Below are 27,536 nucleotides of genomic sequence, written 5' to 3'. Positions count from 1 at the left end.
GGAATGGCAGGGAGTGGTCACTGCTGTCACCGTGGTCACCATTGTCACCGTGTCACCGCAGCTCTTGTCCCTCTGCATGCCCCGAGCAGCCTGGGGAGCTCAGCAGCAGCAGCAGCAGCAGCACAGCCCTGCCAGGGGCTGGGGAGGGGGCTGCAGCCTGTGCCCCCACTGCTGGCTGGGGTGGGTGGGAGCCTGGGGAGGGGCTCCAGCAGAGCTGAGCGGTGCTGCTGTGTGCCTTGCACACCCTGGTGTGTCCCTGTCCCCAGGGGAAGTGACAGGGACCCCAGGGAGGGGAGGAACTGGGTGGGCTCGCACGCCTGGAGAGGCTCCCTCTGAAGGCACCAGCAGGGGAGGCACGGGGGAGAGAAAAGCAGTTTCAGCTGCCATGTGATGTTGACAGAAGAATCACTAGTAAAAACTGGCCCTGAACACGGCAGAGCTGGGAATTACGGGATTCTTCACTGCTGGGAGAGGTAGGAGTGGGAATTATCTCCTGAGGGATCTCGGCTGAGCCCTGGGGTAGAGTGAACAGCTCCAGCCTCTGGCTCAGCCTCACTGGGGACAGGGGGAGCCCAAAATTCCCCATCCCCGGTGCTGAGCCCAGCCTGGGAGAGCAGGGACAATCTGGGGGTCCTTCAGCCCTCCCAGCCCCACCTCCCCTCATCGCTCAGCCCGGGGAAATCTGCATTTCCTCTGCCATAAACAGGTCCGAGCCCGAGGTGGCACAGAGCCACACGGGTCCCTGGGCACCGAGCCCGGGCTGCCCCCGGCCCGGGGCGCTGCCACATCCCGGCTCAAACGCCCCTGGGCAACCTGCTGCCCCCCGAGCGGGCACAGAGCCCGCCCCGGCGGGGCTGCGCTGCCCTAATTAGCTCTGCCTTCATTAATGCAGCCTCCCCTGCCCCCACAGGCTGCAGGGTGGGCGCTGGGACCCTGCGCGGGCAGGTTTGGGTGTGGGGGCGCTGGGCACGGCCCCCTGTGCCCCCCTCGGGAGAGGGGCAGGGGGAGGCAGAGCTGCTGCAGCCCCTGGTGGCGATGAGTCCTCGCCATCCCCGGTGTCAGATGTCACCAGCCGGGCTGGATGCAGCCCCTGCGCCGTGAGGATGAGGAGGGGCGGGGGCCGGAGCGCTGCTCCCCCGGGCCAGCTCCGGCTAACGCGATGTGAAGGGCGCGGGCAGCGCTGTCACTCGGCATCTCCCAGCCGGGAGCGGGGACACGAGCAGGGGCACGGCCCTGGTGGGACCCGGAGCCCCCGCCTCTGCGCCCCCCGGGAAGCACCGCGCCAGCACCAAACAGCCGCACCTCATACCACAAATCCATTTATTCCCCTCCCAGAGTTGTAAACAAGAAGCAGCCCCCCCACCCTGACCCACCCAGGGGTCCCCATCCCGGGGGTCCCCTTCACACCCAAATCCCCAGCCCAAAGTGTGCAAATCCAATCCCAGTGCAAAGAAAGGCTTTGGCAGGGGGAGCCCTGGGTGCCGGGGGGGGGGGGGGCAGCACACAGGGGACCCCAGAACTCGTGGGTTTGGGGGTGCAGCGCCTCCGGCAGCCCCCCCTCCTGAAGGCAGCGAGCACTAGAGGGCAGCAGGGCCCAGCGCTGGATGCGGGAGGGAGGCACGGAAATCGAATTAAATAATAATTCAAATACCAATAAATAAATAAATGGACGGCGGGGAGAAGGGGGGGAGGGGGCTGAGTCCCTCCTCCTCCGGTAACGAGTCTCTCCTCCCCTTCCCCAAATGTATAAAATATATTTTGACTACCTGAGGTAAACAACAAGGTTGTAAAAAAAACCAAAAACAAGAGGGGGGTGAGCATTCCTGCTGTTTCCCCACCCTTAAAAAAATAAAGCATCATAAATAGTTTTAAAGAAAATATGAGGATCAGCCCCCTCTCAGGCATAAATATAGATTATATCACGGATAAAAAATATGTCTTTCTCTCCATTCAAAAAGTGGAAAAATAGAGGAAAAGAAGGGGCTGTGCCCAAAAAGGACGAGGCTGGGAAGAGCTGCTTGGCTCCAGGAGCTCCTGCGGGAGGAAGAGGGGGATCCAAGGACGCCCGGCAGCAAGGCACGGGGGCTCAGACGTCGCTGGGCGGGCGGGCGCGGGAGGGCCCCGCGGAGCAGCCGCAGCACGCGGCCCACAGAACCTTCCGGATCTCCCGGTTGCGGAAGGCGTAGATGACGGGGTTCAGCAGGGAGTTGTAGGCGGCGGGCAGCAGCGTGGCGTAGGTGTGGAGGGCGGGCGAGCTGCGGCCCCCCAGCAGCCCGTGCAGGGCGAAGGGCAGCCAGCAGGCCGCCGGCGTGCCCAGGGTGACGGCCAGCGTGGCGGCGCCGCGGCGGGCGCTGGCCTCGTGGCAGCCGGCCGGGAGGTGCCTCTGCACGGCGATGTGCCGCGCGTGCCGGCGCAGCACGCGGCAGATCCGCACGTAGAGCTGCAGCACGGCGGCCAGCGCGGCCAGCAGGCAGGCGGCCAGCGCGGCCAGCTGGCCCCGGGTCAGCGGCCGCACCGCGCTGCAGGCCGAGGGCTGCCCCAGGCAGTTCCAGCCCGCCGCGGGCAGCAGCCCCCAGCACACCGAGGCTCCCCAGGTGAGCAGCAGCATGACGTGCGTCCTGGTGACCGTGCTCTCCGAGTGGTAGGTCAGGGCGTCGCACAGGGACAGGTAGCGGTCGATGGTGATGCTCAGCAGGCTGCTGACGCTGGCCGTGAAGGAGGCGACCAGCAGCCCCACGGTCAGCAGGCTGGCCGCCTCCCAGGGCACGAGGTACACGAGGGCGACGTGCAGGAGCAGCCCCAGGCCCGCCAGCAGGTCGGCGGTGGCCAGGCTGCCGAGGAGGAGGAAGGCCGGGGCGCGGAGGGCCGGCGTGTGGAGGATGGCCAGCAGCACCACGGCGTTCTCGCAGCAGATGACGGTCCCCGAGACGCAGAGCACGACGTCCCAGGGGTTCAGGGCGAGGGGCTGCGCCACGGACTGCAGACCCAAGGAGCTGCCGCTGCCGTTCCTGGCTGAGAACCAGCCCTGCTGGCCCTCGCTGGAGTTGGGGGGCCCCTTCTCCATCATGGTGGCAGAGGGACCTCCGAGAGCAGCCCCTCAGCACCTGCTGCCCGCGGGCTGCCCTGTGCCACCCGGCGGGACAGGGCTGCCTGCCCCCAAGAGCTGTCTTCAGGAGGGTGGGCAGAGCAGCGGGGCTTGAGGGTGGGCTCGCTGTGTGCTCCGAGGGGGTTTTTCTGCATGAGATGGTTTAGTTTTGAAACAAATAGGTGAGTGAAGGGGAGGGAACGTGCACACACACACACACACACCCACACGCACACACATATACACACACATATACACACACACACATGCACACACACACACATATATATATATACACATACTCACATACACACACACACACACGCACACACACACACACACACACACACACATATACACACACATATACACACACACACATGCACACACACACACATATATATATATACACATACTCACATACACACACACACACACGCACACACACACACACACACACACACACATATACACACACATATACACACACACACATGCACAGACACACACATATATATATATACACATACTCACATACACACACACACACACACACCCACACGCACACACATATACACACACACACGCACACACACACACATATACACACACACACACACGCACACACACACACACACACACACACCACCCTGCCCCTGCCTGCCTTGCTGCTGGCGGCTGGGCACCGCGGGATTTTGATGGGTAAATCCAGGGGTGCAGGACCGGCAGAGCAGAACACCCACCCGCGGGGAGCTGGGGCCAAAGCGAGGGGTCCCAAGCAGCAGCAGGTAAAGGGGGTGACCCTGCCCCCCCTCAGCCCCCCAGCGCGAGCAGACACCCCCCTATCCCCCCCACGGCACCCCTCTTACCTGGGGGACCACCCCTCCCCAGCACAGCCCTGGACGGGCTTTGGGGGGCACGGCCGCCCCTCGCCACCCCCCCCATAGCGCGGCGCTCTGCCAGAGCGGACCCCCCCCGTTATTCCGGTGCCCCCCGGTGCCGGGCTCTCACCTGGCGGGACGCGGGGCCCGGGCTGCGCTGGGCTGCCCGGCGGGGCCGCGCTGCCATGGGCCCGGCCGGTTATAGCGCCCGAGCGGGGCCGGGGGCTCGGGGGGCTCGGGGTGACTCACGGCCCCCCCGGCCCCCGGCCCCGCCGTGACGTCAATGGCGCGCCGCAGCCAATCAGCGCCCGCGCGGCCAGCGCGGGAGCGCGCGCGCCGCATAGTAATAGCGGCCCATTCATAAAAAAACAGCCCCCGCCCCGCCCACGGCCCCCGCACTCCCGCGCCTCCCCCGGAACCCCCGGGACCCCCGGGACCCCCAGCCCGGGACCCCCGGGACCCCCGGGACCCCCAGGACCCGCAGCCCGGGACCCCCAGGACCCCCGGGACCCCCAGGACCCGCAGCCCGGGACCCCCAGGGAGCAGCGGGGGGGGGGAATCCCGCAACTGGGGGTCTGGGGGCTCCGCTCTGGAGGGGACGCCCGGAGCTGGGGGTGTGAGGGGGCCGAGGGTGGGTCCGGTCCTGCCCCCGCTCAGCCGGGGACATTCCCGCATCGGGAGGGATAATTCACGGCCCGGGAAGCGGGAATGCCCGGCCGGGGGGCTGCGGGGGGCTCCCCCCGGAGAGGAGGAAGGAGAGGAGGAGGAAGGACAGGGCTGCGCTCCCCGCCGAGGAGAGAGGGGGTCCCGGAGAGCCCAGCCCGGGCTGCGGCTCTGCCGGGACCCCGCGGCACTCTGGAGACCGCGGTGGTCCCGGGCACGGCTGCGGCCGCCCCTGGGAGCTCGGTCAGAGGCTCGGTTCGGTTCGGTTCGGTTCGGTTCGGTTCGGTTCGGCCCAGCCTGACGGGAGCTTCCAGCGGTGCTGAACGGCGGGAGCCGGGACCCGGCCCCGGGGGGATCGGCCGCGGCCCTGGGAAGGCTCGGAGCGTCCCGGGCACGGGGCTGGAGCGGGCACTGAGCGCGGGCACGGGCCGGTGCGGGGCAGGATGTGCGGGTGTGTGCAGGTGTGCGGTGTGTGCGGTGTGTACAGCGTGCACAGGTGTGTGCAGGTGTGCACAGCTGTGTTCAGGTGTGTTCACATGTGTTCGGGTGCACACAGGTGTGTTCACATGTGTGTTCACGTGTGTTCAGGTATTCATAGGTGTGTTCACAGGTATGTTCACATGTGTTCACAGGTGTGCACAGGTGTGTTCAGGTGTGCACAGGTGTGTTCACAGGTGTGTTCACATGTGTTCACAGGTGTGCACAGGTGTGTTCAGGTGTGCACAGGTGTGTTCACAGGTGTGCACAGGTGTGTTCAGGTGTGCACAGGTGTGTTCACAGGTGTGTTCACATGTGTTCACAGGTGTGCACAGGTGTGTTCAGGTGTGCACAGGTGTGCTCACAGGGGCTCAGTCCGTGCTGTCCGTGCAGCCCCGGTTTCCCGCGGCCGCTGTGTGTGTGGGTGTGGTGGGGGTCGCACCCCCTGAGAGCCCCCCACACCCCCGGGCCTGCCGGGGCGGGGCGGGGCGGGGCCGCCCCCTCCTCCGGGGCCGCCTCCCGCGGGCGCGCATCCGCTCCGCTCTCCCGGGAGATCCGCGGGCACACCTCCCGCTGGGAGCGCGCCGAGCCGGGCCGAGCCGAGCCGGGCCGGGCCATGGCCCCGGCGGGCCGCGCGGCGCTGCGCTGCGCGCTGCTGTGCGCGCTGCTGTGCGCGCACGGAGCCGCTCCCACCCGCGCAGGTACGGCCGGGGGCGCGGGGGGCGGCTCGCGGCTTTGGGGCGCCTGAACTTTCCTGTGCGGGTTGGTTTTTCCCCAGGGGCTCTCTCGCCCCCGCGGGACTCGGTGGCCATGCCTTGGTGCGGGGGACAGGGACCCCCGCTCCCGCTGCCGGCCGCGCTCCGGGCGCTGGGACCCCCGCGGGCCCCCCGGCTGCAGCGGGGTGAGCGGCGTGCAGCGTCCAAGCCCTCCCCAAAAAGTGTGGGGATCTGGTGGGCCGCGGCGGGGAGGGGGGAGCGGGGGAGCGGAGCCGTCCCCCGCTCCCCGCGGTGCTGCAACTCCGGGCATTAATTATGCAAAGCCCGGGCTGCTCCTGCTCCCCCTCTGCTGCAGGGACACGATTCCGCCCTGGCTCATCCCGGCGGGACCCACGCGTGTTCCCGGGGCACCCCTGGGAGAGGGGCTGCCCTCAGCTGCCCCCCTCCCTTCCTTCTTTCCTTCTTTCCCCCCTCCCTCCACACCTGACGGCAGGAGCGGGAGCTGACAGCGTTGGCTCCAACGTCTGTTCCTGCGCCTGCCGCGATAAAAATAAATTATAAACCTGCCCAAAGCCTTGCGAACAAAGTCCTACTTTCCCATTGGCTCCCGGCAGGTCTCCAAATGCTGGCAGGGGGGGCCAGCGGCGTGCCCACCTCCCCCTCCCGTAGCCATGGCAATGCGGGCGCAGCATCTCCGCTTCCTGCCTTGCGCCACCAGTTTCCCCCTTGCTTTTCCTGGGAAAGAAGGAAGGGGCTTTTCTCTCCCCCCGGGGCAGCCCAGCCCGGGGCAGCCCAGCCCGGGGCAGCCCAGCCCGCGGAGCCCCCGAGCCCGGCCCGCACGGTTTGCCGGAGGAGCGCGCCCGGCGCGGGGAGCGGCTCCCGGCTCCCTCCCGGGACGGAGCGGAGGCGGGCAGGGCTCCCCCGGCAGCCAGGGCGTGAATTAATGATGAGCGTTGAGTGTGGGGGAAGCGCAGCTCCGCGGTGACTCACCGGGCCGGTGAAGGGGGGTCCCGCGGGGTGGGCTGGGGGGACAGAGAGGCGGCACTGCTCGGGTAACCCCGACCAGGCTGCCGCTGCCTGGTTCAGCCTCCACCAAAGGATGCCCCGGCCGGGCCGGGGTGTTCCCTGCCTTGTGGGTGGTGGGGGAGCCCTGTGTGGGCTGGGGGTGCTGGCAGTGGGGGTGTCCCCTCGCGGGGTGATGCTGTCCCCATCGGGGCGTTGGGTTTGGTGCGTGGGATGTGCTTCATTCCTCCTGCTGCTCCATCAGAACTGCCCCTCCGTGGGGCTGCAGCCCCCTCCCCAGTGCCGAGGGGGGGTGCTGGCGCTGCCCTCACCCCCTCTGCCCGGCTTTGGCAGGAGAGTGTGGCAAGCTGAGCTCCTGCGAGGTGTGCACAGGCAGCAGCCGCCCCCACAACGGCACCGACTGCGTCTGGGTGGGCTGCAGGACCCCCGAGGAGCCAGGTGAGGGGCTGGGCCGGGTGGGCACAGAGGGGCTCTCCCACCCTCCCCAGCCCCGTGACTGGCTCTCAGCACCCTTGGATGCCCAGTCCCAGCTGCTGTCACCATCGAGGCCCCTGCTGGGGGCTCTGCCCTGCGGGGTGCAGCTCTGACCCCCCTCTCCCAGACCCTCTGCTCACCCCTGGGAGTGAACCCTCCTCATCCCAGCCCCTCAGGGCAGCCCTGGGCCTGGCCAGCCCTGGCTGCCCTGCTTTGGATCCCTGGGAAACCGCTCCTCTTCCCGCAGGAGCAGGGAGCTGCGTGCAGCGGGGCTCGGCGGTGCCGGGGACCTGCGCCCTCTACAACAGCAGCGCCCTGTGCCCAGGTAACCCCAGCCCAGGTAACCCCAGCCCAGGTAACCCCCAGCCCCTCTGAACTTGGGCAGAGGTGCTGCTGCGGGTGCCAGGCCGTGGGGATGGAATCCAAGCACCAGGACAGGTTGCAGGCTGTGTGGCAGTGTCCCCTGTCACCCCTTTGACCCCTGCCCTCTGTGCCTGCCTTCCCCAGCACTGAAGTCCCACACGGAAGAACCTCCACGACCGCACAGCAAGGAGCCAGTGACACACTCCACAAGTGAGTGGGTCTGGGGAGGGGTGGGAGCAGCGGGGTGGGGGGCCTGGATGCCCCAGGGACTCGTCCCAAGGTTCTTCCCTGACCTCGGTGTTGGGCCAATGGATGTGCCTGCTGTCCCAGGCCACAGCCCTGTCCCTGTCCCCTCTCTGCACGGGGCAATGCAGGGGATCGTGGCACCCACCAGCCTCCAGGAACAAGCCCTGACTCCATCCTTGCTGGGAACTGGCACCTCCAGCCCGGCTGGGAGAGGAGCAGGAGCCTCTTCCAGGAAGGGGGAACTGGAGAGCGCAGCGGGAAACCGGAGCCCGGAGCCTGCTGAATTATTGATCCCCTGGGATCCTCTTGCTGCTGGCTCCTTTCCTGCAGCTCCAGCTGCCCTGGCACGGCAGGGGGCTGAGCCCATCCCAGCAGCCGGGCACTGCTGGGGACATCCCAGCCCCACGCCGGGAGCTGCCACTCCTCCCTGCGCAGCCTCTGCCTTCTTCACACCCAAACCCCCCCTCCGGTGGGCACAGCCGCACTCAGGGGTGCCAGCAGCACTCGTGGCTCCCCAAACTCCGGTTTTCCCGGCCCCAGGGACCACCACGAGTGCCCCCCTGACGGGCAGCCCCGAGTTCCACCCGCCCGGCTTCGACACGGCGAGTTTCGTGGGGGGCATGGTGCTGGTGCTGTGCGTGCAGGCCGTCGCCTTCTTCGTCATCAAGTTCATCAAGTCCAAGGACAGCACCTACCAAACGCTGTAAGGGCCCCGGGGGCTGGGGGGGACCCGGGCCAAGCCCACCCTAGGTCAGGACTGGGGTCACCCCGGGATGTGTCCTGTGCCCCGCTGTCCGTGCCCCTCTTTGTGCCAGTCTGTCCCCACGCCGCAGGGGACGATTTGGGACATGGGGGGGCTCACGTCCCCCTGCGGCTGTCCGGCTGTCCTGCCCCCTCTGTCTGTCGCTGTCTGTCTGGGTCCTGGCTCTGAGCCCCGCTGGGGTCGGGAGGGTCCCGGGTGTGTCCCCCAGAGCTGCTCACTGCTGTCCCCTGCCCCGGGGTCGGGAGGGTCCCGGGTGTGTCCCCCAGCGGTGCCAGGAGCCCCGGGGTCGCCGTGTCTGATGTGGGCACCGTGCCCCCTCTCTCTTTCCTTCCACGCTGCCAGAGAGGACAACCAGTAGGTTCTGGGTGCCGGCAGTGGGGAGGGGGTGTCCCCCCGCACCCCCAGAGCTCCAGCCCCGCTCGCAGCCCCCCGGGCAGGGGGGGGCCGTCCCTCCTGGTTTGCATGGCCGGTGGTTCCCAGCTGGTTTTGCTGTTTCCTGTCAGTTGTTAGAGAGGGAAAGGATGGGGGAACCCCCCTCGCCCCCTTTCTGGCATGGAGCCCCTCGGGGGGGCAGCCCCCCCATACTGGGGAGGTGTCCCCAGCGCCCCCAGCCCCACCCTGAGCCTCCCTGACAGCATGGCAGCTGCAGGGCTCCCAGTATGGCCCCAGTTTGGCCCCAGCAGCCCCCTTCCCCCTCTCAGCACCCCCTGCCCCACTGCCTCCCCACAGCCTTGGGTCCCCCCTTCCCCTCGTGGTGTTTTTCCCTGTGGCACTGTGGCTGGAGCCCCCGCCGTGCCCCCCGTGCCCGCCCCAGGAGCGGAGCCAGGCCCTTGCTGTGTGCTTTTGCTGTGCCTCTGTGTGCTCTGGGGGGGCTCGGGGGGGCCCTCTCCCCCACCCTCTTTCTGTGTGCTGTTTTGGGGAGGGGGCCGCGTGTCGTGTGCCGTGGGGTGACACTTGTAGCTGCCCCCATTAAACTCTGCCAGGTGGAGTCTGTGCTGTGTGCGGGGGTCGCTGTGCCTGGGGGGGCAGTCCAGCCCTCCCCGTGGCGTGGGTGGGCACCGGGGCACCCCCAGCACCCCTGGGCGCTGCGAGGGGCTGGGACCCCCAGGGTGAACCCCGGGGCCTTTCCTGCCACGTCTCCTCTCTGTCCCACGGCCCAGGATCTGAGTCCCTCCAGGCTGGGGGCGCTGTCCCCGCCCTCCCCAGGTGACGAGGCCACCGCCGGTGTCCCCTGCCCCGGCCGGACTGCCCCCCTGCACAGCCCCCCACGACTATGCAAACCGGGGACACCAGGGTGGGACAGACCCCCCAGCCCCCCCGGGGGTTTGGGCCCCCCCGGGTGCTCCGGGGGATGCAGCTGGGCAGGGGGGACCCCAGCCCTGGATTCCACCTTCAGCCCCCCCTGTGCTGGCACCCCAGAGGACAGGGGGGCACTGGGGGAGCCTTTGCCGGCCCCACAGCGGGCAGAGCCCGAGCTGGAACAGCGGGGACAGAGACCAATAAAGGATTTTCCTGTAATTTCTGGCGTCGGTGTCATTGTCACAGCCCCTGTCACAGCTCCTGCCACCCCGCAGCCCCGGCAGTGGGGCTGAACTGGGACATCCTGGTTGCAGAAAGCCTCGGGGGTCAGGCTGCTCTGCCCTCAGGGTGGGATGGGTGGGTGGCCCCGAGTGGCCCCAGCCCTCCCAGTGACGCAGTGTGGGTGTGCCAGGGGGGCAGGGCAGCCCAGGGAGGGGTACCCAGCGAGAAAAGGGGCATCAGTGCCCCCCCAGGGCCACACCCGGGGCTGGAGGGACGGGGCTGGAGGGCACGGCCCCACACTGGGAGCAGTGGGACGCAGCAGCTGCAGCCCCACAGCCGAGGGGAGGTCAGGGCAATGAGCAGCACCAGCTGTGCCCACAGCAATAAAATCTGCCAGATGTGCCCTCCGGTGCCGCTTCGTTGCTGCTGGAGGGGAGGGCACCCCGGGTGGCACGGCCCTGGCACCGGCTACGCCCGGGGCTATGCCCGGGGCACCAGGTCGGTGCGCAGGGGCAGCAGAGCCTCCACCCAGCGCCGGGGCTGCTCCAGCAGCTGCTGCCACACGCGCTGCTCCTCGGCCGTGGAGTCCATCCAGCCCACGGGCAGCCCGTAGCTGCTGCCTGCGGGGACACAGCCCCTGAGCCCGGCATGGGGACAGCCGGGCATGGGGACAGCCCCTGAGCCCGGCATGGGGACAGCCCGGGGGGCTGAGGGACACCCCGAGGCATGGGGGACACCCTGAGGGGCATGGGGGACACTCCCTGAGCCCAGGGATGGGGACACCCCGAGGGGCCAGGGACAACCCGAGGGGCTGGGGGACACCCCGGGGGGGCTGGGATGGGGACAGCCTGGGGACCAGGGACACCCCGGGGGGCAGAGGACACCCTGAGGGGCTGGGGACACCCCGAGGAGCTGGGGAACACCCCGAGGCCCTGGGGACACCCCAGGCACTGGCTCCTGCCCTCACCCGTGCCCAGGCTGAGGCGCACGCCGCCCAGCTGGCGCTTGGCGAAGGCCTCGCGGTGCCAGAGCGTGAACTCGGCGCAGGCCTCGGCCAGGTCCCTGGCCTGGAAGCCGTCGTACACCATGGTGTGGTTGAACAGGGGGCTCAGGCTCCTCCTCACCACCCGCGTCTTCTGCCGGCTGGCCTTGCTGTCATCCGGCAGCACGTAGCTGGGGGGGCTCGGGGTGAGGGGGACGCCCGCCGCCCCCGCGGGTGTCCCCGGTGCCACCCCGCCCTTACCACTGCACGAAGGCGTCCACGGTGCCGCCCTGCAGCGGGACGAGGCTCCGGGCGTCCTTCACCCAGATGTGCAGCTCGCCCGTGGGTGGCAGCCCCGCTCCTGCAGGCCACAGGGGTCAGGGGCAGCCTGGCAGGCCGGCCCCGCTGCCCACCGCCCCTCTCACCTTCCGAGCCGGCCGGGATGAACTTGAGCGCCAGGTTGAGGCTGCCGCGGCTGGCCAGGCCGCCCGGGGGGACGGGCACCTGAGGAGCAGGGGGGTTACGGGGGCAGAGCGCCTGCAGGGGCTGCGGAGGAGGGCAGCTCACCCGCGGCTGGAGGCTGAACCACTCGGGGCGGGTGTTGGCCCAGTCCCAGGTGCCCAGCGCCACCTCCACCTCGCCCAGGAAGAGGTTCCTGCCCAGGCTGTCGTGGTGCCACACGGACAGGTTCAGGGTCCGGCCCTGCAGGTCCCTCTCCTCCAGCTTGTACTGGTGGGGAGGGGACACGGGGTGAGATTAGCCACCCTCACCCCTCCAGTCTGAACCCTCCAAACCCGCCCCAAGGGGGCTTAGGAACCTTGAGGGTCTCGTTGAAGACGGGATCCAAGCTCCTCTTCCTCACGGCGGTCTTGCGCTTGCTGCGGTTGGACTTGTCGGGCAGCAGGTACGTCTTGATGTACCTGGGGCCAAAAGCGAGCTGGGGCAGGGGGCCAGGGGCACCCCCTGGGCCGTGCCCCCCCGGGCTGGGCACTCACGGGTCCGAGCGCTGCTTCTTGGCCTCGGCCAGCTGCCGGCAGCGCAGGACGTGCACCTGCAGCTCCTGGTCGGCCGCGCGGTAGCGCAGCGAGAACTGCACGCAGCCGCGCACGGCCACGCGGCCCAGCTCGGCCTCGCTGTACAGGCTCCTCAGGCTCCCGCTCAGCTGGGGACAAAGCGGGCTGCTGGGGGGTGCCAAACCCAGCACAAACCCCAAACCCAGAACAAAACCACCACAAACCCAGCCCAAACCCCAAACCCAGCTCAAACCCAGCCCAAATCCAGCTCGGCCTCGCTGTACAGGCTCCTCAGGCTCCCGCTCAGCTGGGGACACAGGGGGCTGCTGGGGACGTCCAAAGCAGCCCAAACCCAGCACAAACACAGCACAAAACCCAAGCCCAGAACCCCAAACCCAGAACAAACCCAGCACAAACCCCAGTCCCAGCACACCCCAGCCCCACTCCCAGTCCCACCCCCAGCCCCACTCCCAGTCCCATTCCCATTCCCAGCCCCATCCCCACAGCCCCATTCCCACTCCCATTCCCAGCCCCATTCCCACTCCCAGTCCCAGCCCCACAGTTCCAGTCCCATCCCCAGCCCCACTCCCAGTCCCACTCCCATCCCCAGCCCCACTCGCAATCCCATTCCCAGTCCCATCCCCACTCCCATCCAGCCCCATTCCCATTCCCAGCCCCACTTCTATTCCCATCCCCAGCCCCACTCCCATTCCCAGTCCCAGTCCCAGCCGCGCACCGTGGAGGAGCTGAGGCTGGACACGGAGGAGCTGGTGCTCAGCAGGCTCGGGGGGCTGTGGCCGTTCTGTGGGGACACTGGCTCTGGGGGGTTCTGATCCCTCTGGGGGGTCTCTGGTCGCTGGAAATACAAAGAGGGGTCAGCACCCCCCCTTGGGCCCCCAGACCCACTGAGGACAGCCAGCTCCCAGCAGTGCCTGCTGCTCGGGAGTGCTGGCTCTGTCCAGTCCCCCCGGGTCCCCAAAACCCCACACAGACCCCCAAAACCCCATACAGACCCCCAAAACCCCAAAACCCCACACAGACCTCCAAAACCCCATACAGACCCCCAAAACCCCACAGACCCCCTCCAAACCTCCTCACAACCCTCTCCAGACCCCAGCCCCATATAGCCCTCCCCAGTTCCATAGAAACCCCCAGAGCACCCCCAGCCCACCTGCCCAGCGCTGTGGCTGCTGTGTGCTTCCTCCTCCTCCTCCTCATCCTCCTCCGTGCTGCACGGGCCGGGGGAGGGACCTCCCGTGTCACCTGCAGGGTGGGGGCAGGAGGGAGTCCCTTGAGGGGCCGCCGTGGGGGCAGGGGGAGGCTGCAGCCCCCAGCCCCCCCAGCCCGAGCCCACCCCGCTCACCTGGCTGCTCCCGCTCCCTCGCCGGGCTGTCACCCTGCGGCCCGGGCTGTGACACTGGGGTCCCCTCCACGGCCGGGGCGGGGGGGCTGGGCTGGGGGGGAAAGGGTGAGAAGGGGACCCCGGGCACCCCCTGCTCCCCCCACGGCCCTCCGGGGACAGGGTGAGGGATGGGGACACCCCAAGGACGTTTTGTGGGACATTTCCCGTCACTCCGAGCGCAGCACGGTTTTGGGGGCGCTGCAGGGTGACACCCCCCCCCCAGGGGTCCAGGTGCTGCCCAGCCCCCAGCAGGACCCACCTGGGGCACAGTGACCTCCTGCAGCTCCTCCGGGGGGCAGCTGGGGAAGAGACCACCGTTAGCTTGGCCTGGATGGTGCCCAGGCCAGTGGGAGACACTGGGAAAAGGGACAGACGGACACTGGGATAAGGGACAGGTGGACAGACGGACACTGGGATAAGGGACAGACGGACACTGGGATAAGGGACAGGTGGACAGAAGGACACTGGGATAAGGGACAGACAGACACTGGGACGGTGGACAGACAGACAATGGGAAGGTGGACAGACAGGCGCTGGGGTGCTGGGAGGCAGTGGTGCATGGATGGTGGAAAGCCAGGCCCTGGAATGACGGACAGACAGACGGACGGACAGACACCAGCCCTGACCGCGCCGTCCCCTCCGCCAGGCCCCTGCTCCCCCCCCAGCCCCTTGTGCCACCCCAAGTGGGGACCAGCCAGATGCCACCAGCCCCGGGGCTCCTGTGGGGTGACACCCTTCCTTCCCTCACCTCTCGTCCGTCCCCAAGGCACCATCCTCATCCTCATCCTCATCCTCCTCCTCATCCTCCTCATCCTCATCATCCTCCTCCTCTGCCCGCGGCTCCAGGCGCCCCAGCTCCGCGGGTCCTGGTGGCATCGGGGGGCTCAGGGGGCTCAGCCCGGCCCCCGCGCCCCCGCGCCCCCCGAGCCCCCCGCGTACCCCGGGCTGGGCTCCTGCGGCGGATGGAGGCGCGCACCAGGTCGGAGCCCAGCGCGGGCTGGTGGCGCTGCGCCCGGGCCAGGCAGAACCAGTCCCCGCTGAGGCTCCGCAGCCGCGCCGGGTCCGACACCGACTGCCGGAGCTTGCTGCTGGCCAGGAGGGACAGTGGCACCCCGGGCTGGCACTGCCACCGCCCCAGAGCCGCCCCAGCAGGGCAGGGGGACAGCCACGGCCCCCGGGAGCCCCGGGACCCCCGGGAGCCCCGGTGCCGGTGTGACAAACCCAGGCTGAGCTCAGCGGGTGACCCCGACCCCGGGGGAGCAGGGGACCCTCGGCCCGGCTGCTCTGTCCCAGGGGAGCTGCTGGGGGTCCCCGCTGTCCCCAGGGGTGACACGGGCAGGGACCCCCGGCGCACCTGACGCGGCCCTGCTCCCTCCGGCGGAGCTGCCGGTCTCGCCGCAGCACCCGGGCGATGCAGCCGCGCTCCTCCTCCGTCAGGAAGCTCAGGTCCAGCAGCGCCTCGGGCCGCAGCGCCATGCGGGGCGGCGGCGACAGCGCGGGGACAGCGCGGGGACAGCGCGGGGACAGCGGCTGCTCAGCGCGCCGGGCGTGCACCAGCGATGCCAGCATCTGCAGAGGCACCTGGGGGGCTCTGGGGAGCGACCCCCCCGCTCATCCCGCTGCAAGGACAAGCGGGGGGAGCTCAGCCCGCACCCGCACCCCGCGACACCCCCGGGACAAAGGAGCCTGGCCGGTGCCCGGGGTGCCAGGCCGGGCTCGGGGGCACCGGGCCGGTGCCCGGGGTGCCAGGCCGGGCTCGGGGGCACCGGGCCGGTGCCCGGGGTGCCGGGAAGGGCACGGGCAGCCCGGGGCACCGCGCCGCTCCTCCCGCTGCCGGCTCCGTGCCAGGCCAGCCCTGCCCGCTGTTTGCCCAGCGTGTTTGCCCAGGGCTGGCTCTGCCCCTGCCGCTTTCCCAGCGATTCTCCGGCTGCCAGGGCACACGGACAGATGGCAGAGGGGGCTTGGCTGCCCCCACGGTGGGCTGAGCCCGGAGCGGGCCGGGCCCGTGCTCAGCTCACGGCACCTCCCGGAGGGGTCTTGCCCCATGCCCGGCCCTTCCCGTCCCCGGGGTTGGGAAAGCGCTGCCTGCTGTCACCCGGGGCAGGAAATTGCAGCAGCCGTGGGGCAGGAGCAGCCTGAACCCCCCCGGCACCCCCAGAGCCGAGCCCTGGCGTGCCCCACCTCCACCAGCCGCCCGTCCCCAGCCCCAAAGGGGGCTCTGACCCCGCCCCACGCGTGGCCCTGTCCCAGCCTGTCCCCAGCCCCTCGGAGGGTCCCGTCCCTGCCCCACGGGTGCCCCTGTCCCAGCCCCGGGGGTCCCCAACCCCAGCCCGGCACCTGAGCACGGCGGGTGCCAACCCCCAGCAAACCAGCCCAGGGACCCCCAGCACACCCAGGGAACCCCAACAACACCCCCTGCCCCCCCCGGGAACACCCACCAGCCCCCCGCCCCCACATCGCCCTGGGAGGGTCTCGGGGGGCACGAACCGGCTCTGCCCGGGCTGGGAGGGTCTCGGGGGGCACGAACCGGCTCTGCCCGGGCTGGGAGGGTCTCGGGGGGCACGAACCGGCTCAGCCGGGCCGGGGCGATGCTGCCGCTGTCTCCCCGCCGCTCGTATCCTGTTTACTGCCGGCTCACGGGGGGGTCCCCCCGCCCCGGAACAGAGCCACCACCTAAAAATGTCACCTAGGTCTGAGCCGGGCGCCGCTGCCGTGCCCCGTTCCCTGTGGCGTCCCCAAAACCGAGCCGAGGTGAAGCCCGGAGCCCCCCGGGGCGCTCGGGGGTGCGGCCCCCGCCCCCCACCCCGCTCCGGGACCAGTCAAACCAGTCAAACCTCCCCTGCGAGCCGCAGCTGGGGCTTGCACGTCCCCATTTTTCACTGCGGGCAGCCCCACAAGATGGAAGGGGGGGTGCAGACGGCGTGAGACACCCCCCAGGCCCCCTCCCCAAAATGCAGCGCCCCCCGGTGACCCCCAGAGCCCCCAGAGGGTCCCGGTGGCCTCGAGCCCAGCCCAGGGCTGCCCGGCCACCCTCGCTCTCCCCACCTGGGGGTCTCAGACCCAGCGCGGGGACAGGGAGACCCCCCCGCAAGGCGTGACCCGCAGCCCCCAGCCCCGCTCCTCACGGGGAGGGGGCGTGCAGCCCCCCGAGGGGCGGGAGGAGCGGGGCCAGCCCCCCGCTCAGCCCGCGCCCCCCTTACCTGCCCAGCTGGGGGGTCTCCGTGGCTCGGCGCCCCGCGGGGCCCCGGTGGGTGCGCGGTGCCCCCGGCCCCGCTGGGTGCCGTGCCCGGTGACTCAGCCCTGGCAGCGCGACAGCAGGGACTGCAGCCGGCAGCACCCGCCGGACGGCTGAACTGGGCTGAACTGGGCTGAACTGGGAGGCGTCAGCGCCGGGGAAGGGGTGGCGCAGCGGGGATGCGCCCCGGGGGGACGGGGGGACCCCAGGCCCGGTGCAGACCCGAAACGAGGGTGTGGAAATGGGGGTGGGCGATGTCCCAGCCCGGTGTCACACGGGGCTGGGGCAGGAGGAGCCTCTGGGGCTCCTGGGACAGCCTGGGCTGCCCTGGGGGGACTGGGGGGACTGGTCCGTGCTGGGCACGGGGGAGCCCCTGAGCCCACACCCCAAAGCCGGTGTGGAGCCCCCGGGGCTTTGCAGGACCCCATCCCATAACGCATTCCCAGCCCCCTCCCCAACCCCCCGTGGCTCCCCCAGCCCCCATTCCCTGCCCCACGGGTACACCCAGCCCACCACCCCATCCTGCTCCCACAGGCCGGGGGTCCTGAGCAGGCAGGACCCCCCTGGGCGCTCAGCCCCTCGCAGGATGGGTTCAGGCAGGGATAAACCCGGGCAGGAGCGCACAGCGTGCCTCAGTTTCCCTGGATAGCGGAGCAGAGCAGCTGGCTGGGTGGGGGACAGGCTCCCCCCAGCTTCGGTGTGAGATGGCAGCACTTAACGAGCACAGGACCGCGAGAAAAGGGGATTATTTTTAGCCTGGTTTCTCAGGAAATGAGACTTCAGCAGTGGCTTCGTGTGTCTGTCCGTGGTGTCCCCTCCCTCTCCCCGTGCAGAGCTCAGCTCTGCCGGGGGTCCCAGAGGGGTGGGACCCCCTCAGTCCCAGGGCTGGCCTGGGAATGCAGCCAGGGCTCTGCAGAGGGACGTGAGGACCCCGGAGTGCCCCCAGGGCTTCTCATGGGCTGGGGGCTCCGGGGGGCACCGAGCCCTGGCTGGGCACCCTGGGCCCTCTGCTCCTGCAGCACCCGGGGGGGAGCCCTTGTGGGGTGGGGAAGGGAGTGAGGAGAGGTGGGACACGTCCTGCAGAGTGTCCCAGCCATCCCTGGAGACCCAGAGTGTGCTGGGCCTCAGCCACAGCCTGGGGTGCTGGGGACAGAGGCTGGGACACCCAGGGACACCCAGGGGCACCCTGGCCAGCAGCACACCTGAGCCAGGTGCCAGGCCAGCCCTCGGGGATGGTTTTCCTTGCAGGCAGCCCTGGCACAGGCACGGGGCAGGTTTTTTCTCTCCTCGGCGCCGCGTGGGCAGCCCCGAGCCAGCGCTGGCCGGGAGCGAGTCCCGGCCTGCTCCCAGCCCTGCTCCCAGCCCTGCTCCCAGCCCTGCTCCCATCCTTCCTCCCAGTCTGCTCCCAGTCTGCTCCCAGCCTCCTCCCCCTGCAGGACTCGCTCCTCAGGTCCGGGAGGTACAGCCAGCTCTGGTTCTCCTGGGGGAAACTGAGGCAGGAGCAGGCGCTGGAGCACGGGCAGGAGCAGAGGAGGAAAGGAGGGGAATGGAGAGGGGGAAAAGGGGAATGGAGAGGAGAGGAGAGAAAGGAGGGGAGCAGGGCAGAAGGGAGCAGGGGAACAGAGCAGAGGGGAGCAGGGAGCCGGGCTCGCAGGGCAGCCTCTGCCCGGCACTCCCGGCCCGGCTCTTCCCTCCCTGCAGTGACCCGAACCACGGGCTCATCCCACACACCCCACTGCTCCCCGGAGCTCCCGGCAGCAGGAGATGGTTTGGGAAATCCTGCCAGGCTTGGCAGGCGGGGAGGGACCCCAAGGCCCGGGGGCTTTGCCTCCTCCCCTCACCTGCCCCGCAGATGTGTGCGGGATGAAGCCCCGGCAGCCCGCAGGAGCGGAGCTCGCTCGCCTGCAGGGGCTGAGCAGCAGGATCCAGGTGGTTTTCCATGAAATGGCTGCACCGTGAAATCCCCTGGCCTCGGACACAGCCTAATTTTAAGGCTGATGTACTCCCTCCCCACAGCTCCAGCCGCTGGATGTCAGATGGAACAGAAAATCAGCGGCTGCATCTGCAGTCAGCAGGCACAGCTCTGCTCCCAGCTCAGACCCTGCTGGGAGAGGGGAAAATGAGTCTGGCTCTTTGCTCCTGGCAGCCCCAGGGCCAGCACAGGCGTCCCCTCCCCTGGGAAGGGAAAGGAGCTGGGAAAGCAGTGCCTCCCGCAAAAAAGGACACAGCACAGACAAAAGGGAAGCTGTTCACAGCTGAAGGGAATCAGCCTTGGAAAAAAGCATCTCCCACCCCAGAACACTTGGCTGCCCCTGCCCAGGCGTCGAGACCCGGCACCAAATCCCACAAACCCTTCCTGCACTGCAGGGATGGGGAATTCTCCTGCCCCCCAAACCTCCCTCCCGGCAGCAGGGCTGGGAGTTTTCCCTGGAGCAGGGAAAAGGGCGAGTTCATACAGGCAAAGGTGTGGGAGCTGCAGGATCCGGCTCCTTCGGGCAGCAGAGGGGCCAGGGCTGGGTGGGGCAGGGAGATCCCGACCCCAGCCCCGCTCTGGGCTGAGGGAGGAGATACAGCACTCGCAGACATCCACAGAAATCAGTTTATTTCCCTGCCGTCGGGATTATGAAACCACAGAAGCAGAGTTTAAATATTTACAAAGAAACCCAGCGCCCCGCAGAGATGAAGGGAACAAAGGATGAGGGATGGGGGCTCGCCCTCGCCGCTCCAAACTCCGCTCTGTAAAAAGCATCAGGGGCAAACGAGAGGGAATTTCACAGTGGGGTTTGGAAGTCCAGGGGCCCCCTGACACCCCCAAGCCTCAGCTTTGGCAATTCTTGCAGAGCTCGTGGATACACCAAGGACGGGCTGGGCGGAGGGGCTGGAGGTTATTGCTGAGGGTGGATCCAGCGCGGGGCCGGCACTCCAAGGGATCTCACTGAAATCACACCAGGGAAAGCACTCCCCTCTCCCGGGGCTCCCGGGCGGGGAGCAGAGCTCGGAACGGCCCGGGCTCCCTTTGATCAGGGTCCCGGGGCTCCGGCAGCCTCCGTGCCCTGCCCTGCCCTCGGGCAGGACACAGCACAGCAGCCCCGCAGCGACAGGACGAGCAGGAGGTGCAAGGGCTGGCTCAAAAGTGACTGAGGGAAAGGGGAAACACAGAAACCAGCTCAAGGGGAGGGTCCAACCCTCCCACATGCTGGCAGTGGCAGAGGCACGTGGGGAGGGGTCTGAGAAGCAGTGGCTGACAGGGAGGGGGTTCCACAGTCAGACATGGCAGGGACCCCAGAAAAGCTTTCCTGCTGGCCACAAGCACTCCTTGAAATGGATTCCTTGGAGCCCATCAGGTTCTGGAGTCAAGGTGTGAGTGGAAAAGCTCTTCTGCCCTCTCTGCAGCGAGCAGGGACCTGCCCAGCTGCACAGCACCCTGCAGCCAGGCTGGGGTTTAAAACTCAGAGCCCTCCAAAATCAGCACCTGCAGAGCAGACCCAGCTGCAGAGGGGTTCCAGGTCACATCCAAACTCCCTTCCTGCCTGGCACTCGGGGACACCCCCCATGGCCCATCCTGCCCGAGCTGTGCTCCTCACACCAACCCCTGCACAGCACCTGTGCCCAGGTGTGCTCCCCAAAGCTCCCTGAACATTCCCAGTCACCACCCAGGAACTGCCCCGTTTGCTGCTGCAAAGCCCAGCCAGACAGGCACCTCCCCTCCCCAGCCCCAGGCTCGGGTGCTGCTCCCACAGAGGCTCTGCAGCCCCAGGCTCAGGCTCCCTGCCCCAGCTGCTGCCTGCTGGGAGCAGGGGATCAAAGAGTGGCTGCTGGGGATTGCAGAGCCAGATTTAGCAACAGAGAGCCCAGGGAGAAGCAGGGAAGTGATATTTTCTCTGGCACGAGCTGAAAGGGACGAAGGGCTGCCTCCTGAAGGGTGCACCCTGCCACGAGCTGTTCCCCAGCCAGCCCTTCAGCTTCCCTGCCTCCCCAGGCCCAGCAGCAGGGGCAGGGGAGCTGGCCCTGCCACGGAGCGTCCCTCAGGAGTGTCCCACACACCTCCTGCCACTGCTGGGCCATCACCGGGGGCTGTGCTGGGCACCCCACCCTCCCAGAACCCCACAGCTCCCCTCTGGAACGTGTGCTACTGGGGAGATGTGCCACAGGGAAAACTGCAGCTCCCAACTGGAGAGCCAGGGAATCTGAGGAAGCGTCTGGTGAAGAGGAGGAAGCAGCTGATCAGAGAGACCCTCCCAAGGTGCCTCTGCTCGTGCCACTGCAGGGGGCAGAGCTTGCCCTGAGGCTCCTCCTGGCACTGAAAGCAAAGGAGCCCACCCCTCTCCTTCCCTGATCCCACTCCCACTGCAGAAAGGGAGGGCAGAAGCTTCCAGACCCCTGACACCGGGAGACAGAACAGAAACAGGAGGAAAAGAAGCCAGCTCCAGGAGAGGAGGATGAGCTGTCACGATGGAGTGGGGCTGCCACCTTCCCTGGAAGAGGCTCCCAGAGTGCCACGCCTCCATCCTGCTGGATCAGTCACAGTTTCTTCCTTTGTGTGCTCAGGCACCGGGGGCCAGGGCGGCCATCACCGCAGGTGCAGGGTGAGAACCACGGTCACAATCACCCCCAGGAACAGCACAAAGGGCAGCCAGGTCTTCACAAACCCCCCTATGCTGCACGAGGGAAAGGGGGGAAGGTTTAAACGTGAGAAACCAGCAGAGACAAAAGGATGGGAGAACAACTGGAGAGATCAGAGGGAGACAGATGCCTGGCTGTCACCTGCTGCTGGCACTGCCACACCCCCCATCCTGGAAATTCGGTGTTAAAAACTGAGACTCAGCCAGAGCCACAATAAATACATCACAAACAACAGGATTGCAGTCTCCTTCCCGCCTAAATTAAGCCAAAGACAAGCCCACTTCACCCCTGCACAGACAGGAATGGTGACAGGAGGCCACAAAAAATGAAACCCCATTACCACAGGGCTTGTTGCTCCAACTGCTGGTGGGTTTAACCAAGACAGCTGGAGCTATCCTTGCCCAAAAGCAGGCAAAGAAGCTCTTCCAGGACAGGGAAGACTCCACAGCAGTGGAGTTTCATGAGCCTTTCCTTAAGGACAGCTCGGGTTTCCCTCCCCACTGCAGTGGGAAGCTCAACAGCAGCTGGAAACCAGACCAGTTTTTATGTAAACAAGATTCAAGAGAGGGAGGGAAACCAGTAATCCTTGGAGAGAAGCCATCCTGTGACCTTATGTTCTGACCTACCCCAGCCAGAGTGAGGTTTGCTTTAGCCAGCATTTCCCAAATTCCAGGCACTGCAAATCAGCAGCCAGGAACAGGATTTTGGGAGCAGCATCCAGTGCAGCCCAGCAAGCACTCCTGCTTCTCTTGCTGAGCACAGGCAGTGACAGCACCACCCACGGCTTGGGGATGTCTCTCCCTTCCCCATGGGCCAGGTGAGGCTCCAGGGGCTCAGGAGAAGGAAAGAGCCCCTCGTGCTGCAGAACCCAGGCTGCCCCTCAGCTCACCTGACGTATTTCCCGTAGAGGAGTGTGAAGAAGCACAGTTTCACCATGTTCCAGGAGGTGCTGTTGTCGTATCGCATCAAGTTTAAGGCCAGAGCCACGTGGGAATGGCAGTTGTCACAGCAAAGGTTGTGCTGGAACACAAAAAGGGATTAAAATCCTGTCCCCGAGGTTTCCCAGCTCTCACCCCCTTGCAAGGAGCCAAACACTGGGGAGGGATCCCTTCCAACCACTGCAGAGACAGGGAATTGTGGAATGCTTTGGGCTGGACGGGCTTTGAAGCTCCTGGCTCCAAGCTGGCCTTGCACTCTTCAGGGATGGAGTATCCAGAATCCCTCTGGAGCCTCTGGGGGAGCCAGGGGAAGGGAAGGGAAGGGAAGGGAAGGGAAGGGAAGGGAAGGGAAGGGAAGGGAAGGGAAGGGAAGGGAAGGGAAGGGAAGGGAAGGGAAGGGAAGGGAAGGGAAGGGAAGGGAAGGGAAGGGAAGGGAAGGGCTGGGCTGTACCATGCGGTGCTTGTACTCCTCGGAGGCGTCGTGCACGGCCGTGTCCCAGGCGTTGGGGCCAGAGGCACAGACTTTGCTGGGATCCAGTTTCCAGTACCTAGGAGGATGAGAACAGTTTCCCTGGCATTGTTCTGCTGCTGCACCTGCCCCAGGCTTGCTCCTCCCAGCAGGAGGATGGTGGAATCACAGGAGCCACGAGGATCACTGAGTCCAGCTCCTGGCCCTGCACACACCTAGAGCACTTGGATAAATCCAGTGCCTCTGGAACACACCTAAAGCACTTGGATAAATCCAGTGCCTCTGGAACACACCTAAAGCACTTGGATAAATCCAGTGCCTCTGGAACACACCTAGAGCACTTGGATAAATCCAGTGCCTCTGGAACACACAGAGCCCAGCTTCCAGGGACGAGCAGGGGCAGCAGAAAGGCTGCTCAGCAGCCCAGGCAGAGGTCACAGAGCTCAGGGGACAGCCTGAGCTGCTCCCCATCCCCAGGGAAGCCCCAGCCACCCTGAACACCAAGCTGACCTGGGGACACAAAGCCAGCCCCTTGTCCTGCCCCAGCAGTGACAGGGTGGGAGTGACCTCAGCTCAGCAGCACAGCCAGGCAGTGTGCACTCAGAGCACTTGTGAACGTCATCCTAGAACAGTTTAGCCTTCTCTTTTCCTTTTCTCTAACAAAGCTCTGCTCATTAACACCACCACGCTGCTGCTAAAAGGATTGAATTGAATGTGGTTTCCTGAAAAGCAGAGGCACAGCAGCCAGCAAGGTGAGTGAGGGCAGCTGAGCACCAGGGAAAGCAGCGCCACAGCTCTGTGCCCAGGAGCTGCAGGGCAGCTGCTCAGTTTGGTACAAACACACAGCACTTACTTCACAGGTTTCCCAAAGGCCATGTTGTCTTCCTGCAAAAACAAAAGGAAACTGCCTCGGGAGGCTGAAGGCAATATTCAGGGATGGGGGTGCAGGGTTAGGACCCCTCTGCTCCCACACTCCTGCTCTGGGCACGGGCACACCTACACTCCACAGTGGCACCACTCACCTGCAAGTGCCTTGTTCCCCTCCCTTTCTTTTTTAAAGTGTTAATATTTTGTAAACTCTTGGTTGCAAATGTCCCAGTCAATTAGGAGCATTAATTATCCCACATTAAAACTTGTCTTTACTTTCAGAACCCCCCGGACCCTCAGCAGCTTCAGAGGCCTGGCACACACCTGATGCTGAGCAGCACAGCACAAACAGCCACAGCTGAAGGCACTGATGCTGCTCAGAATCACCAGGATGTAACTCCCAACTTAGAGCCCGGAGCACAAGATCTTTTCCCCCTTCTCCTCAGCAAAGCAGCCATTGTTCATCAGCCCCAGTGAGCCGCAGTGGAGCAGCAGCCAGGAGGCTGGAGAGGCCTGAGGAGCCGTGTGAGCAGGGAGGGCAGGGCTGCAGGGATTTGGGATGCAGGGATTTGGGATGCAGGGATTTGGGATGCAGGGATTTGGGCTGCAGGGATTTGGGATTTGGGATGCAGGGATTTGGGCTGCAGGGATTTGGGATGCAGGGATTTGGGATGCAGGGATATGGGATTTGGGATGCTGGGTACTCACGGACACGAAGTAGGGCCCCGCGAAGTCGCGGATGACGCCGGCCGAGGTGCAGATGCCCATGTGGCCAATGATGGGGAACAGCCACCTGCAGGGACAGGACCTGTCAGGGACACCCGGCCCTGCCCTGCCGCGGGGGCTGGAGAGCACCAGAGCTCAGGGGGAGCAGGGGAGGGAACAGCCCTGAGCCCCAGAGAGCCTGAACCCCAAATGCCCTGAACCTTAAAGGGCCTGAACCCCAGAGAGCCTGCACCCCAAAGAACCCTGCACCCCAAAGAACCCTGCACCCCAAAGAGACCTGAACCCCAAATGCCCTGAACCCCAGAGAGCCTGAACCCCAGAGAGCCTGCACCCCAAATGCCCTGCACCCTAAAGAGCTCTGCACCCCAAATGCCCTGAACCCTAAAGGGCCTGCACCCCAAAGAACCCTGCACCCCAAAGAGCTCTGCACCCCAAATGCCCTGAACCCCAGAGAGCCTGCACCCCAAAGAACCCTGCACCCCAAAGAACCCTGCACCCCAAAGAGACCTGAACCCCAAATGCCCTGAACCCCAGAGAGCCCTGAACCCCACAGGGCCTGCACCCCAAATGCCCTGCACGCTAAAGAGCCCTGAACCCCAGAGAGCCTGAACCCCAAAGAACCCTGCACCCCAAAGAACCCTGCACCCTAAAGAGCTCTGCACCCCAAAGAGACCTGAACCCCAAATGCCCTGAACCCCACAGAGCTCTGAACCCCACAGGGCCTGCACCCCAAATGCCCTGAATCCCAAAGGCCCTGTACCCCAGAGAGTCTGCACTCCAAAGAGCCTGAACCCCAAAGAGCCCTGCACACAGCAGGGCAGGGCAGGAACAACGGGACCCGGGAGGGACAGGGGGGCCCGGGAGGGGCTCGGGGGGCCCGGGAGGGGCTCGGGGGGCCCGGGAGACGCGCGGGGCTCGGGGCGCCGCTGAGGGGAGGCCCCGGCACCGGCGAGGGGGTCCCGTCCCGGGCCCGGCCCCGCCCGCCCCGGCGCGCCGCTCACGTCAGCACGGGGATCGGGGTCCACACCACGCAGTGCGGGAAGCGGCCGCGCTCCGCGTCCGGCGCGCCGCCGCCGCCGCCATTGAACTGCTTCATGCCGGGCTCCGCCGCCGCCATGCCCGGGGCGCGCCCGCAGCGCGTCACTTCCGGCGGGCCCGCGCTTCCGGGCCGGGGAACCGGGCCGGGACCGGGACCGGGAACGGGGACGGGAACGGGGCCCCAGGAGCAGAGCCCAGCTCCGGGCCTGGACCCCCATCCCTGCCCGGGACCCCCGGGCTGGCCCCAGGGCCAGGAGCTGGAGGAGCCCCTGGAGCCCCCAGGGGCAGAAACAATCAGTAATAATCACAAATAATCAGCATTAATCAATAATAACAAATAATCACAAATAATCAGCAATAGTCAATAATCACAAATAATCAGCAATAATCAATAATCACAAATAATGGGCATTAATCATCCCACGGAGCCCCCCGGGATGGGGAGGAGCTGCCAAAGCAGCAGCAGAGGGAAAGCAGAGGGTCGGAAAAACAACAATTGCTTTGTGGGGAAGTTAAATTGCAGCTACGGGAGGAAGCTGGAGAAATGTGTTCGTTGCAGATTTCCAGCCAGCACAGCACACCCAGAGAGACCCGCGGGGCTCGGGGAGCCGCCAGTGCCCCCTCACAGCCCCGCGTCCTCCCCGTTCTCCCTGGAGCCCTGATTTCCTGCTCAGCCAGAGGCACGGAGCAGCCAGGGCTCTCCAGGAGAGCTGGGCAGTCACTGCCGTGCCAGGGCCTGGCCGGGGGAGCAAACTCTCCTGGCAATAACACAAACTGTGCTGGCCTGCTCGTGGCACGGGCAGAGCCCAGGGCTGTGGGGACCGACAAACCCCGCTCCCAGCACTCCTGCCAGCTCCCACTTTTCCCCAGCACTCCTCCCTTCATTCTCCCTGGGGTGTGTCCTGGGGGTGTCTCCAGCACAGTTTGCCCCCTGAGCCTGCAGGGTGGCCTGTGCCCGCCTCGGGCTCACCACGAGGGGCAGCAGAAATGGCACTCGAGTTTCCTGGGGTGGCCTCTCCCTCCTCAGGGCACAGCAACTCCCTCGAGCACTCCGCTCTCTGATGGGAAGGAGCCCCCAAAATGTTCTGTCTCCAGAAGAGAGAAAGCTGAGGGAATCCAACGCTTGAGAGCCGGGCCGTGGCTGGTGCTCTGGCTTCTGCTTTCCTCCTCCAGGACAAAGAGTCTGGGTGCAAACTGAAAGGGGAAATCAGGTTGGGTAAGAGGAATAAATCCCTCCCTGGCAGGGTGGGCAGGCCCTGGCACAGGGTGCCCAGAGCAGCTGGGGCTGCCCCTGGATCCCTGGCAGTGCCCAGGGCCAGGCTGGACAGGGCTGGGAGCACCTGGGACAGGGAAAGGTGTCCCTGGGACAGGGAAAGGTGTCCCTGGGACAGGGAAAGGTGTCCCTGGGACAGTGGGAGGGGTCCCTGGGACAGGGAAAGGTGTCCCTGCACGGCAGGGCTGGAGTGAGGTGCTCTTTGAGCTCCCTTCCAACCCCTAACACTCTGTGCTTCCCTCCTGGCTCTCGGGACAGGGCATGCACACAAAGGTTGTGTTTCAGTGAACACTTTTTGTTCCACGAAGAAAAAAAAAACCCAAACAACCCTGGCATTGATTTGCTGCAGGCCAACATAAATATCAGAGATTGTGAAAAAGGCACAGCTGAGGGCCAAGGCTCACATCAGCTAACGTGGCGCTGGCACGCTGGGCGGGTTAGGCAATGGCTTTGCTCTTCCTGCTGGTGGCTGGGAGGCTGCTGGGCAGGATGTGGCCGGGGAGCAGCGCCTGCAGGGCGCAGCAGGGCCAGCTCCGAGTCCCCGCAGTGCCACCTCCCGCGGGGCACCGGCAGCTCGGGCTCCTCCTCGTGAGCGAGGGCAGGAGCAAACCCCGCAGCCAGAGCTCGGGGAGAGCGCAGCTTTCCCCGGGCTGGATTAAAAAAATATATAATGAAACCCCAGATCAATCGAGCACTGGTTTGCTGCGCAGCCCTTTGTGTCTGCCAGGGAAGCACAAGGGCTCTCCAGCCCGGCTGAG

The 27,536-nt window shown here is 66.5% G+C and overlaps 4 protein-coding genes across 7 annotated transcripts; 1 reads left to right on the top strand and 3 right to left on the bottom strand.

The window, feature by feature from the left end:
- Positions 1-481: 481 nt before the first annotated feature.
- Positions 482-4,367, bottom strand: GPR3 (G protein-coupled receptor 3). The gene is made up of 2 exons (XM_064398233.1): positions 4,097-4,367; positions 482-3,234 (listed from the first exon to the last, which is right to left on the bottom strand). Exon 2 carries the CDS (start codon positions 3,065-3,067, stop codon positions 2,087-2,089), a length of 981 nt encoding a protein of 326 aa, XP_064254303.1. The 5' UTR covers positions 3,068-3,234; positions 4,097-4,367; the 3' UTR covers positions 482-2,086.
- Positions 4,368-4,530: 163 nt separating this feature from the next.
- CD164L2 (CD164 molecule like 2) lies at positions 4,531-10,209 on the top strand. Of its 3 annotated transcripts, none has more exons than XM_064398232.1 (8): positions 4,531-5,239; positions 5,368-5,397; positions 5,442-5,807; positions 7,179-7,283; positions 7,567-7,644; positions 7,827-7,892; positions 8,469-8,631; positions 9,852-10,209. In XM_064398232.1, the coding sequence occupies exons 1-8, from the start codon at positions 4,675-4,677 to the stop codon at positions 9,856-9,858; spliced, it is 1,380 nt and encodes a 459-aa protein (XP_064254302.1). In that variant the 5' UTR covers positions 4,531-4,674; the 3' UTR covers positions 9,859-10,209. The 3 variants fall into 3 exon arrangements, with proteins under 3 accessions (XP_064254302.1, XP_064254300.1, XP_064254301.1); XM_064398230.1 differs by having other exon boundaries at positions 9,034-10,209; XM_064398231.1 differs by lacking the exon at positions 5,368-5,397 and adding an exon at positions 5,326-5,355 and having other exon boundaries at positions 9,034-10,209.
- On the bottom strand, positions 10,204-16,943 carry SYTL1 (synaptotagmin like 1). 2 transcript variants are annotated; one of them, XM_064398228.1, is made up of 16 exons: positions 16,810-16,943; positions 16,097-16,282; positions 14,964-15,228; positions 14,549-14,694; positions 14,358-14,475; positions 13,869-13,908; positions 13,571-13,661; positions 13,379-13,470; positions 12,944-13,063; positions 12,190-12,356; positions 12,012-12,114; positions 11,762-11,923; positions 11,620-11,698; positions 11,456-11,555; positions 11,180-11,385; positions 10,204-10,832 (listed from the first exon to the last, which is right to left on the bottom strand). In XM_064398228.1, exons 3-16 carry the CDS (start codon positions 15,176-15,178, stop codon positions 10,693-10,695), a joined length of 1,779 nt encoding a protein of 592 aa, XP_064254298.1. In that variant the 5' UTR covers positions 15,179-15,228; positions 16,097-16,282; positions 16,810-16,943; the 3' UTR covers positions 10,204-10,692. The 2 variants fall into 2 exon arrangements, with proteins under 2 accessions (XP_064254298.1, XP_064254297.1); XM_064398227.1 differs by having other exon boundaries at positions 16,137-16,282.
- A 2,486-nt stretch (positions 16,944-19,429) lies between these two features.
- TMEM222 (transmembrane protein 222) lies at positions 19,430-25,611 on the bottom strand. The gene is made up of 6 exons (XM_064398350.1): positions 25,469-25,611; positions 24,450-24,534; positions 23,728-23,759; positions 22,857-22,953; positions 22,357-22,487; positions 19,430-21,502 (listed from the first exon to the last, which is right to left on the bottom strand). The coding sequence occupies exons 1-6, from the start codon at positions 25,582-25,584 to the stop codon at positions 21,415-21,417; spliced, it is 549 nt and encodes a 182-aa protein (XP_064254420.1). The 5' UTR covers positions 25,585-25,611; the 3' UTR covers positions 19,430-21,414.
- Between the last annotated feature and the right edge of the window lie 1,925 nt (positions 25,612-27,536).

The sequence above is a fragment of the Passer domesticus genome, chromosome 24 (genome assembly GCF_036417665.1).
Source record: "Passer domesticus isolate bPasDom1 chromosome 24, bPasDom1.hap1, whole genome shotgun sequence".
Lineage (NCBI taxonomy): Eukaryota > Metazoa > Chordata > Aves > Passeriformes > Passeridae > Passer > Passer domesticus.
The sequence above is the reverse complement of the archived record's forward strand: the minus strand, read 5'-3'. Positions and strand labels throughout refer to the sequence as shown.